The following is a 14907-nucleotide window of genomic DNA, read 5'->3' as shown; positions in this document are numbered from 1 at the left end:
ATTGTAAACACTGCCTTGGTAAATGCTGTGTTTAGTTTCGGTTTTTGTACTTTAAATCTTCCCACAAACAGTTTCCACCTTATTTTAAAGTGTTTTTTGAAGGTGCCCTGTCACACCACCCCTTCCCTGAGGTTCAGAGTATCTTTCTGTCTTTGTATCTTGCATGTAATCAACACTGAATACCGGAAGGAAGGAATGAACCAGTGAGAAAACAAGTTTTGTGCTAAAAGTCTGAAGAAAGTGGGTTTTCCAGCAGTAAAGAGTGATATATTCTAAGTGATCATGAAATAACAACAAAACATCTTTATGCTATCACATTGGCTTTGGAAGGTATCTAATTAGATATTTACTGAACATCACTTTTCAGGGATCAAATCTAAACAGTAAGTAGTGTCATAACAGTTTTACCACCCATAAATGGGCTCTCCATCCACTCTAAAAATTAATTCTCAAAAGTGCAATGTACATTTTTTTTTTTCCCTCTGGACTGCTACTAAGCTGTTGCCATGAAAGAATCAGCATGAGGAAATCCAGTAGACACAGAAATTCCAGTTGGGCTTATCCATCAAGGGGATGGGGTCCTGAGGGAACCGGGTGGTCCCGTTTCTGAAAAGCCTCCCCAAAAGAAGAGAAAATCCTCAGCCTGGTGGCTCGTGCTTTCACCTGCATCACGAAATCCACCTGCCCGCACTACCTCCTAGTGCTCAGCATCCTGAAACCTGTGGTGGTGCGTTAGAGCCTTACTCTGGCAGGCAGGAATCTCGCAGTACTTCCAGTAGACGCCGTCCTCGTGCTCCGCCACGTAGCACCAGGGGCTCACGTCACCGTCTGGGTTTCTGTGGAGGGAAAAGAACACACCCAGTAATATTCCCATTGTCTTAAGACAACCGGCTCACTGGCTTTCAGTTTTACCACAAAACCCCTCCAAATTCCCCAAACCTCTTCAGCTTCCGTATTTCTAACAATCCAAATGTATCTTGATGCCACCTCTTATGAAAAAGAAAAAAATGCTAATACTACGAGAACAGAACTATCCACTGCAACACATGCCTCGCATTTGAGGGCAGGGGGATGGCAAGTGAGCAAAGGTAAAATGTGTTTACACAAACTCACTGCAGTGCAACCAGGACAACTAGACCGCTCAACAGATCGTATCAAACAGCACTGGCACCTTAAGCGTGAACATGGCCAACCCACGACAGTACAGTTGCTTTCAACACAAGAGTTAAGAATGTGAGTGGGGCAAATGGTCAGGATGGCACCTTGGTGATTAGAAGGCCCTGAAAATATGCAAATCCCCTTTATTTAGTAATTTCTCCTTCAGTGCTGTATTCTAAGGAAATCTTTACTTACAGAGATGTTCACTAGAGCACTTTCATAATGCAAAAAAGGTAGAAACCACAACTGACTAGATAAACAGGTTAAATTCATCTAAAGGGATACTAGGCAGCTGGTAAAAATGTAGTATAGAGGAGTTCCTGATGTGGCTCAGTGGTTAACGAATCCGACTAGGAACCATGAGGTTGCGGATTCGATCCCTGCCCTTGCTCAGTGGGTTGAGGATCTGGCGTTGCCGTGAGCTGTGGTGTAGGTCGCCGACACGGCTCGGATCCCACGTTGCTGTGGCTCTGGTGTAGGCCGGCAGCTGTAGCTCCGATTCGACCCCTAGCCTGGGAACTTCCATGTGCCGCAGGAGTGGCCCTAGAAAAGGCAAAAAGACAAAAAAAAAAAAAAAAAAATGTGGTATAGAGATACATTTATTACTATGGAGAAATATTCACAACGTTTGTTAGGTTTTTTTTTTTTTTTTTTTTTTTTTTTTTTTTTTGGTCTTTTAGGGCCACACCCACAGCATTTAGAAGTTCCCAGGTGGAGTTCCCATCATGACGCAGTGGTTAACGAATCCGACTAAGAGCCATGAGGTTGCGGGTTCAATCCCTGGCCTTGCTCAGTGGGTTAAGGATCTGGCGTTGCTGTGAGCTGTGGTGTGGGTCGCAGATGCGGCTTGGATCCCGAGTTGCTGTGGCTGTGGTGTAGGCTGGTGGCTACAGCTCCGATTGGACTCCTAGCCTGGGAACCTCCATATGCTTCGGGAGCGGCTCAAGAAAAGGCAAAAAGACAAAAACAAACAAACAAAAAAGAAGTTCCCAGGGTAGGAGTCAAATCGGAGCTACAACTGCCAGCCTACACCACAGCCACAGCAATGCCAGATACGAGCCACGTCTGTGACCTACACAACAGCTCGTGGCAACACCAGATCCTTAACCCACTGAACAAGGCAGGGATCGAACCCACACCCTCATGGATACTAGTGTGGTTCTTGACCTGCTGAGCCACAAGGGGAACTCCTTGTTAGGTGCTTTTTTTTTTTTTTTAAAGGCAGTTTTAAAACATGATGGATGACAATCCCCCCCCTTTTTGGGGGGGGCACACCTGAGGTGTGCGGAAGTTCCTGGACCAGGGATTGAATCTGAGCCACAGCAGTGACAACACCAGATCCTTAACCTGCTGAGCCACCATGGAACTCCCAACAATCCCATTTGCAAAAAAAATGGATATATACTAGCCTCTTGAAGGTATTTATCTCTGGATGATGGGACTATTGTTAATTTTAATTTTTTTTCTTTTCCAATTCTCTATTTTCTTTTCTTTCCTTCCTTCCTTCCTTCCTTCCTTCCTTCCTTCCTTCTTTCTTGTCCTTTTAGGGATGAACCTGCAGTACATGAAAGTTCCCAGGCTAGGGGTCTAATTGGAGCTGTAGCCACCGGCCTACGCCACAGCCACAGCAACTTGGGATCCAAGCCGCATCTGCGACCTATGCCACAGCCACAGCCACGCCAGATCCTTAACCCACTGAGCAAGGCCAGGGATCGAACCCACAACCTCACGGTTCCTAATCGGATTCATTAACCACTGTGCCACGACGGGAACTCCCCAATTCTCTGTTTTCTTATTTCTTCTGCAATGAACACAAATTGCATAATTTTTAAACAATAAAATAAAATTCACATCAACTAGCCTTCACTGATAGATAAGCTTTCACTAGGATCAGACTGGTCAACTCACATTTGATAGAAATGGGTCCTATTCCCACCTCAAAATAGTAACTTCTCTGAGAATTCTGAAGAAAATTATGCCAAAGTTTTAGTCAGAACATACAGTCCTGTAATCCTGGTACCAACTTCTGATATGGCAATAATAACTGTAAAAGACTTATTCCATATTTCTAAAGGAGTGGCTTGGAATAAACGCCTTTAAGGTCTTTTCAACTCAGAGATGCCATGACAATAATGGGCAGTGCTGCTGAAACAGACCAAAAAAAATGGCAGGGGTTACTGGACACACAAAAAAGCCTCGCCTCTCTTCACTGCTTTCCAAGCTCCCTTTATTTGGACTCAGAACACTGGAAACCTGACACTCTGGTTAAGCCGGAAATGGGCATAAAGACCCTGAGGCCAGAGCTCTGGAGCAGACCCTATCAGGCCTGGGAGGGATCAGCCTATTGTGTGGTCCAGAAGATAAGCCGCCCTGAAGTACAAAGGGTCTTTTTATTTTTTTGTGCCCAAAGGCAGGTGCCAGCGCCAACTCTGCTTGTCCTGGCCTCTCTGCCTTCCCTGCTCCAGATAATGTGAAACCCAGAGAAGTATGGTCCCATCATTCGCCATCTCTCAGCCATCTCAACCGGGATGGGCCTGGAAACGTCATATAAGATAAACACGGTGTCAGATGTCAGCTGAGAAATCAAAGTCAGAGAACTTGTACAAAGCCCTTCTTTAAACAGTATTTCACTGTCATTTTCCTCCCTCTATTCAGTGTTTGGCTTTGATGTAGTATTTGGTAAAGGCCTTCAAAATCAACTGTTTATTATCAATGTCAAACCGTTCTGAAAAGCATCAGGATAGCTTAATAAAGAATGAGCAAATCCACCTCTGACTCTGCTGCAGTGCTAAAACAAAAGACCCTGGCTTTCTGACATGAAAATAATCAACCCTTTCAGTATTCCTTCTTTTGAATAGTTCAGGTCTGGTATATTCCCTCAAATCAAAGGAGGGAGCTGTAGCCTGAGCTCAGAAGGAATGTGGTCCCCCAGCTCTCAGCATTTTCTTAATGGATATTTGCTGGTGCATTTCTGGGAGCCCAGGGGTAGAACTGGGTGCTAATCTATAAAAGAAGCTTTTTTTTTTTTTCCCACTTAAATGAAACACTGGAAATTTAAAATTTACCTTAAAATCAGACTTAAAAACAGGAGCAATTCCGAGAAGAAGTGCTTGATAGAAGGCAACAGAATAATAAAATAAACCAGCAGCCTAATACCAAGAGACACTTTAAAACAAGAAGATAAAAAATTATGTTTAAAAAAAAAAATCACTGGTTTCTCTTCTTTTTTTGTCTTTTTGTCCTTTTTTTTGAGGGCCGAACCCATGGCATATGGAGGTTCCCAGGCTAGGGGGTCTAATTGGAGCTGTAGCTGCCAGCCTACACCACAGCAATGTGAGATCCAAGCCATGTCTTCGACCTACACCATAGCTCATGGCAACCCCAGATCCTTAACCCACTGAGAGAGGCCAGGGATCAAACCTGAAACTTCATAGTTCCTAGTAGGGATTTGTTTCCACTGTGTCACAACGGGAACTCCTGGTTTCTCTTCTTAAATACTTTTCCTAAACTAACTATTCCCATGAATAGGAAAACTAGGGGAAGTGAAGTGGGGTTAATTTTTTGAGTCATGCAAGAAAAATAAATAAATGAACACATGTAATTTTGAAAATAAAATGTAAAAGAATTATTTAATGAACACATGTAATTTTGACAATAAAACACAAAAGAAATAGCAAAATGTGACAGCACATATACAAATTGTTACCTGGGAAGTGGGCTTTGTTAGAGAGGATTTAGGAGGAGTTAAAACAGGGACTTTATTTAAACAATGTGTATATATACACATACATACATACATACATATATATATATATGAAGTAGTTCAATAAATTTTTTTGGAAAAACTCTTAATACTTTTATAACAAATAACAAAATGTAACATATAAAATACAAAAATCATCCGTGAGCTGTGGTGTAGGTCACAGACATGGCTCGGATCTGGCGTTGCTGTGGCTGTGGTGTAGGCTAGCAGTTATGGCTCTGATTTGACCCCTAGTGGGAACCTCCACATGCTGTGGGTGTGGCCCTAAAAAGAGAAAAAAATAAAATACAAAAATCACACTAAAAAATAGTGCAATAGCAACTACAGGGGAATGGCCAATGGGTACAAACCAGAACTAAGGTGAAGAAAAGAGCTGAAGGCACAGGGATAAAGATGACATGGACTACAGGCTATGTCATAACCACAAGGGTGTTAGGGTTAGCAAAGGTACCTGAGGTGGGAGTGGGGGGCAAGAGGTAAACACTGTGGCCCATGCAACACAAGTATAAATATTAGGCTCATTGGGTCACCAATGCCATGGCTGAGTCCAACATTCTGATAGCACTGGGGGCACAGTGTGCTGCTACTGCTCAGCCACCACTTTCCCCCATCCCAGCGGCTCAAGAGGCTACCTTTGCACCTGTCCTAATAACAATTAAATTCAACACACTGCTGAACCATGAGTCATATTACCAGGATCCTGGGTATAAACAGCCAAAATGTAGCTATAACCAAAGGTGTTCTGGGCCCTACTGACTAGTGAGTCTTAACTTGTTTTGGATCACTGACAGCTTTGAGAATCTGATCAAAGCCATGGATCATGGGCCTACAAAACTGCAAGTACACGCTTGAAGCAGCATGAATCTCAGCCCTTGCAAGAGTCAGATAAGAGGTGAAAGAGCAGATGGGAAGGAGGGAAACAGCACAAATCCGATGGCTATAGCTGCTGCCAGAGCAAGGTAATCCTGGGCTGGGAGGAGGTGGGATAAGGAGGGGTAACTTCCTTTACTCAGAAGCAGAGGGAGATTTGGGCCACAGATGGTGCTGTGCTTGCCCACCACATTCACAGCAGCTTAAGAAATTTTGCTGTCTGTGCATTGTCTTCAGGAGGTAGCATCAACTAAGAAAACCCTCCCAAAGAGATGCAAAAGTGATCAGACAGGAAAACAGAGCTCTAAAAACCAGTATCAAAGCAACAGTTGAAGAGAGCAGATTGAGAGTTCCCGTCGTGGCTCAGCGGTTAGCAAACCTTACTAGGATCCATGAGGATTCGGGTTTGATCCATGGCCTCAGTCAGTGGGTTAAGGATCTGGCGTTGCCATGAGCTGTGGTGTAGGTCACAGACGTGGCTCAGATCCCACGTGGCTGTGGCTGTGGTGTAGGCTGGTGGCTACAGCTCCCATTGGACCCCCTAGCCTGGGAACCTCCATGTGCCGTGGGTGCAGCCCTAAAAGACAAAAAGACCAAAAAAAAAAAAAAAAAGAGAGAGAGAGAGCAGATTGTGTGTGCGTGTGCACATGCACATGTGCATGCACAGTTCTGGGAGAAAGATTTTTAAAATGGTAACAAGAAAGGCCTTCTGAGTTGGCCAAAAGAAGACAAAGAAGCTTTCCCAGTTGTGAGCAAGGCTGGAGGAAACTGAAGAGGAGACCAAGGAGTTTTTTTTAAGTTCTGTGAAGCCCCATCTTACCTGCAGTAGTTATGCTCACCCAGGCCCCCCTCCCCGTTGGGGTATTTCAGAGTGTTGTACGGATGCTGGAAAGTCTCGTTCCAGAACAGACATGGCTTCCCGTCTTGTGGTGCCGTCCAGTTCTGCGTTCCTCTGTAATCTGCACCGTTGGCTGTGAAACATTCTAGGAGAAAGAAAAGGCAGAGCAAACTAATTTTCTGGCAACATCTACAGCTTCCTCCCTCTCTGCTTGATGTTTTATTTGTTTTGTTTGGACCAAGCTAGAAATGGATAGTGTCTTGCAAGATCCTGGACACAGAGGATTTAACATTTCCAGGGCTGAGCACATCTGAAAGGAGGTGCCCTTCAAATGCTAGGCTAATCTTGGCACTGGCTTGTCTAGAGACACTGGAACATTTCCCTCTAAAGTATACAGACCCTGACTAGGATATAAACAGGGAGCTGAAATGTACTGAAGCCTATGAACTGACCAGGAAACCCCCAAATCTGAGGAGAGTTGCATCTGTGAGGAACTCTGGGTGCTCGGAGGGGGTCACTGCCTGCGCCAGCGTCTCTGTATGGTAACTAGAACCAGGTCACCAGCTGTAATCGAGCTCTCCCCTACAGTCTGAAAGGCTGCACTGACACTTGGATTTAATAAGACCATCGGATACAGCAACGCTTTGGAATCCCAATCACACAAGTCTGGGAATGACTCACATTCCCTGGTAATGAAGAACAGTCCTCCCCACGCTGCTGGAGATAGAGGTGCCACAAGACAGTCAGTCAACAGGAGGGAGCAGGGGCCGAGTTGGCATTTTTCTCTCACCTCTTTCTGAAATTCCTTCTACAAGACACATTCAACATGGTCTCAGGTCCGTTTAATAAAACAACAAAATCCTTGCAGGTGCAACAACGTGCTTCTAAAATCTGCCTCTCAGACTTTGGCGGGGCAGGGGTGGGATGGGAACTTGGGCTGATAGCATTTCCCCCCACATATTGCACGCATTAAATTCACAGAGGTTCATGAGAAAGGCACAGTACAAAGAGCAATTTTTAAAATTAGCTTAGTTGAAACTGACAGATAGAAGCACTTCAAACACTTCTTTAAGATGTACCACTAGGAACCTGACAATCTGGGGGAGTTACATGAACATTCTTAGCTTTCTTCCTTTCCTTCTCCTGGCACATGCTGACCCATAACTTCCGAAAGGGAGGACTCCATCCCCGCTCCTGCTCCAGTGCGTGCCTCCTCCAGCCTGAGAGTGTGTACAACACGAGCACCTCTATATTCTAAAAGGTATTTCTTTTACTCTTTAAAATCCTTCCACAGACCATTTTTCTTTCTGTACCCTCTTCCTCTCACTATCCAGGCCCTGTGTTTTGTCTGCAACAGTGTGGTTTTACAGACGCCAACATAACCCGGAATCCCAGGGTGTATGGGACACCTTAGCAATTTCTTGTGTTGCTGTGTGACATTCACGTGTTACGATAAGTGCAACTCAACATGTTCCATGACAACTAAGCCCTCCACCAAGATCTACACTTAAAAAATGTTCAAAGGCAACTGAAGGAGGCGGCTTGGTGCAGCAGAAAATACCCCGAACCAGGAGGCTAAGCCCTGGCTTCTCACCCTGGACCTGCTGCTGACCAGCTGTGGGACTCTGGACGAATCAGCACTGATGTTTGTGTAGTGTCCCATCACCTGCCAAGCTCTGTTCTAACTGCTTTATAAGTATCAACTGGCCACCAACCCAGTGGAGAGGGCCCCTAATACTCTCATTTTACAGATGAGGCATCTGGGCCACTCAATCACACGTTAACACTGCTCCCCATAGGGCCCCTCGGCATCATCCTTGCCTGTCCCACACTCTCCATCACCTCCTTTCTGCTCATAGCAAGTCCTGTTGACTCTCTCTCTTTTTTTTTTCTTTTTGGGGCCACAGCCAAGGCATATGGAGGTTCCCAGACTAGGGGTCGAACCAGAGCTACAGCTGCCAGCCTATGCCACAGCCACGGCAATGCTGGATCCTTAACCCACTGAGTGAGGCCAGGGATCAAACCCACTGATAACAGTGAAAGCACCAAATCCTAACCACTAGACCAACAGGGAACTCCCAACAATACAGTCTTGCTCAGGTCTCACAGCTTCCACTTTTGTGCTCCTGCGACTCATTCTCCACACAGGGCTCAAGGTGCCCCAGAAAACATGAGCACTGGGAACAAAACCCAAGCCTTCATCCTTGTCTGCAAAGCCCCCGTGATGTGGCCCCAGGCCCTGCCCCCAACATCCCTGAGCTCTTCTCCTGATCACTTGCTATGCTCTAGTCACCCTCGTCTGCTTTTAATTCTGTAAACATACCACCCTATTTCCTGCCTGGAGTGTTTTTCCCGTAATATTTCCCATCACAGACTAAACATTATCTCCTCAGAAAACCCTTCCCCACCATCTCCACTCCTGTTTTTCTGGCCTCCATTTGTTTGCTTCATAGCACTATTATCACTAGGCGAATATATAATATGTAGAGAGAAAGAGGGAGAGAGAGACTGTGTGTGTGCGCGTATGCATGTGTACCACACCAGAGCCCTATCCAGCCCCAGGGTTAGAGTGGGACCTGGGAGCATACATTGCTAAAAAGCTGCCCAGGTGATGATTCTAAGAACATTAAACCAGGAGTTCCTGTTGTGGCTCAGCAGTAACAAACCCAACTAGTATCCATGAGGATGCGGGTTCGATCCCTGGCCTCGCTTGGTGGGCTAAGAATCCAGCGTTGCCATGGGCTGTGGTGTAGGTTGCAGATACAGCTCAGATCCCGAATTGCTCTGGCTGTGGCACGGCCAGCAGCTGCAGCTCTGATTCAACTTCCATATGCCACAGGTATGGCTCTAAGAAGACAAAAAAAGAATGTGGCAGCCATCCGCACAAGTGTCCACCCTCCTGAATGGGATGAGGTGGCATCTGAGAGAGGGAATGGGAAAGAGCAGGCTTGTTTGCTTTAGTCTGTTTCTCCCAGACCCAGTCTTGTTCTTAGCTATGCTAGGGAAACTGAGGCAGTGTACCAGATTTTACCATTATTTTTTGAACAGACTTGCCCAGTACATGTCAATTGTGGGGGAAAAAAACCAGCAAGACAAACTTGGGTGTTCTGGATTAAATTTATGTGTGTATCTTGATTTCATCAGAATACTAGGGTGTGTACTAGGTAATGGGGACCCTGCCTCCCTTGTCTCTACTACTATGACACTGACATAAGCTTTGGCTAGATAAGTAAGGTGTGGCTTAAACCAATAAAAAGTAAAATATCACTTTTGGCAAATAAATATAAAATATACAGTGACTGGCTGTATATTTATGCATCGAGTGAAAGAGACTGAGCAAAGGCAATAGATCTAATATTTAGGATATTTTAATTCATTCAACAAATATTTATTTAATATCTCCTACGTCTGGCACTGTTCACAGCACTGGGACTGCAGTGGTGAACACTCTGCATTCGCATAGCTCACATGCTAACAGGGACTTCACAGTCATAATAAACCAAGCAAAATTCACACTAGCTAGTGAGAAGTGTTATAAGAGAAAATAGAGTAAGGCGGTGGAGATGGAATGAATGCTGGGGCCTCTCCTTTAGAGGAGGTGGGTCAGGGAAGGCCTGGAGAGGAGGAGATGTTGTGCAGAGATGTGGACTAAGAGAGGAAGCAAACACCGTAAATGACACGGGAGGAGCATTCCAGGCAGAGTGCATGGCAAGTGCAAACCCCTGGGAACAGTGACATGCCAGGCAGATCTGGGGAATTATAAGGCAGCTCCTCTCATCTGACTGGAGTGGGGCGAGTGTGCAGGGAAGGGTGGGTAGGAAATGAAGAGGAGGAGGCAGGCAAGGCCAGGACATGTAAGGTCTTGAGGGTTGTATAAATTAGATTTTGGCTTCTGTTCTAGGTGTGAGAGGAAGCCAATGGAGGGCTGTGAGTTGAGAAATGACACAATCTGACTTATCTCTTTTTTTGGCTGCACCTGCAGCATATGGAAGTTCCAGGGCCAGGGACTGAACCCTCACCACAGCAGCAACAATGCCAGATCCTTAACCTACTGAGCCACCAAGGACTCCGACCTGACTTGTCTTTTAGAATTGTCTAGGTGCTGGGTGGAGGAAGAGCTGTGGAAAGAGAGCCAGGAAGTCAGCAGGGAGACCAGTTAGGTGATGACTGCAGAAGGATGAGCTAGAAAGAAGGATGGCCTGGGCCAGGCTGATAGCTGAAGGGTGGGGAGAAGTGGCCAGATTCTGGATAGATTTTGAAGGTAGAAACAAAAGTACTTGCTGGGGGTCTAACTACAGGGTCCGGGGGAAAGAGGAGTCAGGTACAAAATCAAGGAGGTAGGCCTGAGTGCTGCGTGGGTGGCACCACCATTTACTACAATGGAGAGGACCCCAGAGGGATAGGGTGGAGTCAAAGGCTTGGTTTTGGATAGTTACACTGGATGGACATACTGAGTAAGCAGTATGATGAGCCTGGAGCTGAGGAAAGAAGCCAAGGTTGGGTCGGTAAGTGTGGAAGGAAGGGTACCAGTGTGTAGAGAATAGGATTACTGTATGTGGAGAGAAGAAAAAAGACATCTGGGGCTGAGGCCTGGGGCTCTGCAACATTTCAGGCTGGGAAACAGGGAAGCCCAGCAGTGATGACTGAGAAAGCACAGCCTGGGAGGTGGGAGAAAAGCTAAGAAAGAGTGTGGATCTCAGAAGCGAAGGGAGAAGCTGTTTCAAGAATGAAGGAATAATAAACTGTGAAAAGCACTGCTTTATTTTCTCCCTGTCTTCTCTAGTCAGCACCCGTTCCATTTGTCTCTGTTTGATGCTACCTCTCCATCAGAAAACTCCAAATCTTCTGTTTGGAGGATTGAAGGAAAACAGCCCTTAAGTTAGACACAAGCCTGACAAAAACTTAGTGAACACAGCAGAAAACTCCCCTAATAAGAACTTCCAAGGCTGGCCTCAACGCAGTCAGGATGAATTCTAACTTTCTAAGTTGGTGATTCCTTATCTTTTTCTCCATTATGCAAATCCTCCAAAGTATGGCATATGGCATTTATTTTTAAAAGTTGGAGATGCTCATTTCTTTGAAATTCTCTTGAGATAAATGGAATCACATTAGGGTATAAAAATCCTTGGCTGAGAATCTCCGAGCAAATGGTTTTACACAGACCAATTGCTTTTATGGGACCTGCTACTACATGGAAGCCTAGAGGTCACTCCCGTGGTACTGAGATCTCAAGGCAAAGACTGTTTCAGTGAATGCTCAATCTTCCTCATTGCTAATAAAAGTGAGCCGGAACGTTCTCTCATAAAACTATTATTGCTCATTATGCTTGGAATTTACAAGGGTCGGTATAAAGGCCAATTGACTTGATGGCACATATAGTCTAAACTTTGATATTTATCCCTCAAATGCCATAGGCTCTCACATACTCATATGCCGTAGGTAAAATTATTTGAAGATTTTAGTTAATTTAGAGGTATGACATGTGGAAGATCTAGAAATACTCCCAGATACATTTCCACAATTCAAGTCCCAAAGTCAGTCTACCCGGTGATTGAATGGGCAACTGTTTAATGGTTTATGAACTGCACACACGGCAATGGAGGGGTGCAGGTCCAACCTCGTAAAGGGATGCTGGTTACTGAGCAGTGAAGGAGGCCTGGCCCTGCGCTAACATGGCTGTCTGATGGCAGAGGGCAGCATCACCTCTCCATCAGGACCAGAAAAGCACTCATGGTCAAGGAAGGATGCTGACGGGCAAGAGGTCTGCCCTGCACTAGCTCTGATTTGGCCGCTCTGTGCTATCTTCGCAGCACATCCATTTTTGCAACTCAGGTTGCTTTACCTCTGAAATGAGGGGGGTTGCTAATCATTTTAGATATACACAGACCTCTTGGAGAATCAGCTGGAAGACAGGGACCCATTTCCCCAGACAAACATCACATACCCAACATTTCACAATTTCAGAAGTGCGTGGGGAGCCCTGAAGCCCCTCTATGCAGTCAAGATCCATGAGCTCTAAGTTAAGGACCCTCTGAACAAGTGACATCCACAGAATACACATGTGTGCACACACAGAAATTTGTAGGAATGAGTATTTAATTTCAAGGGTTATGAAATAGTTTAAACCAAATACTTTTCTCAGTACTTTCTTTTTGTCCTTTTTTTTGTTTTTTTGTTTTTTGTTTTTTTTTGTTTTTAGGGCCACACCGGTAGCATATGGAGGTTCCCAGGTTAGGGGTCGAATTGGAGTTGTGGCTGCTGGTGTACACCTCAGCCACACCAACACCAGATATGAGCCGCGTCTGCGACCTACACCACAGCTCATGGCAACGCTGGATCCTTAACCCACTGAGCAAGGCCAGGATCAAACCTGAGTCCTCATGGGTAACAGTCAGATCGTTTCCACTGAGCCAGGACGGGAACTCCCTCTTGTAAGTGCTCTTTTAGCAAGAGAAACTTCTAGCAACAAGGTGGTACAGCATGGAAAGTACATGTTAGGGACTGGAGTCAGACCCGAGCTTTGTGGTTTACAAGCTGTAGGCATTCAGCTAATCTTTCTGAGCCTCAGTTTCTTCACTGGTAAAACAGGGGATCCAACTATCGACAGCTCAGGACAATTGGAAGAACTGGAGGATCTACAAGTAAAATGCCCAGCACACACCCAATAAATTATTATTTTTAAAGATTTTAATTTTTTCCATTATAGTTGATTAACAATGTTCTGTCAATTTACCCAATAAATTATTATTGTGGAACTAACTGGAGTTTGCTCATGGCCTAGTGGTTAAGGATTCAGTGTTGTCACTGCTGTGGCACAGGTTTGATCCTTGGCCCAAGAACTTCTGCATGCCTTGGGTATGGCCAAAACAAAAAAGTTTTTTTTTTTTTTTTTTTTTTTGTCTTTTTGCTATTTCTTGGGCCGCTCCCGCTGCATATGGAGGTTCCCAGGCTAGGGGTCCAATCGGAGCTGTAGCCACTGGCCTAAGCCAGAGCCACAGCAACGCGGGATCCGAGCCGCGTCTGCGACCTACACCACAGCTCACGGCAACGCTGGATCGTTAACCCACTGAGCAAGGGCAGGGACCGAACCCACAACCTCATGGTTCCTAGTCGGATTCGTTAACCACTGCGCCACGACGGGAACTCCAAAAAAGTTTTAAAAATAATCAAACTTTATTATAAATTTGAAAGTATTATAACATGTAGTTTATTCTGGCCCGTAAAAATACTTAACTCTAAAAGGCACTATAACGTGAGTGCACAGGCATATACCACAATTCTGTTGGCATTTATCAGGCTATCATTAGGATAGACAAAATATACATGGTTTGCACCCTATGTTGCAGGGCTGAACCTACTGCATAAGGAAGTTCCCAGGCTAAGGGTCGAATAGGAGCTGCAGCTGTCAGCCTAAGCCACAGCCACAGCCACACCAGATCTGAGCCAAGTCTGCAACCTATACTGCAGTTCACAGCAACGCCAGATCCTCAACCCACTGAGCCAGGCCTGGGATCAAACCTCCATCTCATGGATACTAGTGGGGTTTTTAACCTGCTGAGCCACAGCGAGAACTCCTACATTCCATTTTTAACGTTCATGTTTAAAACTATAAGAGGAGTTCTCTTGTGGTGCAACAGTTTAAGGATCCAGCCTTGTCATTGCAGCAGCTTCAGTCACTGCTATGGCGCGGGTTAGATCCCTGGCCTAGAAACATGGGTGCGGCAAAAAAAAAAATCTTAAAACTATAATGAGGTATTCTTTTTATTTATTTATTTTTTGGCTGCTTCCTTGTCATAAGGAAGTTCCTCGGCCAGGGATCTACCCACATGGCACAGGGTTGCTACCTGTGCCACAGCAGCAACCTGAGCCTCAGTTACAACACTGGATCCTTACCCTGCTGCACCACAAGAGAACTCTCAGATATTCTTTTAAATAATTAAGGAGTTCCCGTTGTGGCTCAGCGGTTAACGAACCCAACTAGTATCACTCAGTGGGTTAAGAATCCAGCATTGCCATGAGCTGTGGTGTAGGTCGCAGACGTGGCTCGGATCCCGCATTGCTGTGCCTGTGGAATAGGCCAGAGGCTACAGTTCTGATTCAGCCCCTAGCCTGGGAACCTCCGTATGCCTCGAGTGTGGCCCTAAAAAGAAAAAAAAAGAAAAAAAAATTAAAATGACAAATATGAGATAGTAGAACAAAAGTCATTCTATTTCTTGATAACATTTAATAAAGTTGAAGAATATGTTCTCAGTGAAGCTCTATAACAAGGTAATTCCTA

General features: G+C 45.2%; 1 protein-coding gene across 4 annotated transcripts in view; it reads right to left on the bottom strand.

Moving 5' to 3' along the window:
- The window catches only part of KREMEN1 (kringle containing transmembrane protein 1), a 69108-nt gene that overhangs the window by 39766 nt on the left and 14435 nt on the right, over positions 1–14907 (bottom strand). For all 4 annotated transcript variants that reach the window (XM_013990380.2, XM_013990381.2, XM_005657346.3 and 1 more), the window contains exons 2-3: positions 6612–6774; positions 745–836 (exon numbers count right to left, since the gene is read on the bottom strand). In XM_013990380.2, coding sequence (XP_013845834.1) covers positions 745–836; positions 6612–6774 — 255 coding nt within the window. The remainder of the gene's footprint in view (positions 1–744; positions 837–6611; positions 6775–14907) is intronic.

Source organism: Sus scrofa, chromosome 14, assembly GCF_000003025.6.
Source record: "Sus scrofa isolate TJ Tabasco breed Duroc chromosome 14, Sscrofa11.1, whole genome shotgun sequence".
Classification (NCBI taxonomy): domain Eukaryota; kingdom Metazoa; phylum Chordata; class Mammalia; order Artiodactyla; family Suidae; genus Sus; species Sus scrofa.
Note: the sequence above shows the minus strand (reverse complement) of the source record. Positions and strands in the feature narration are given on the sequence as shown.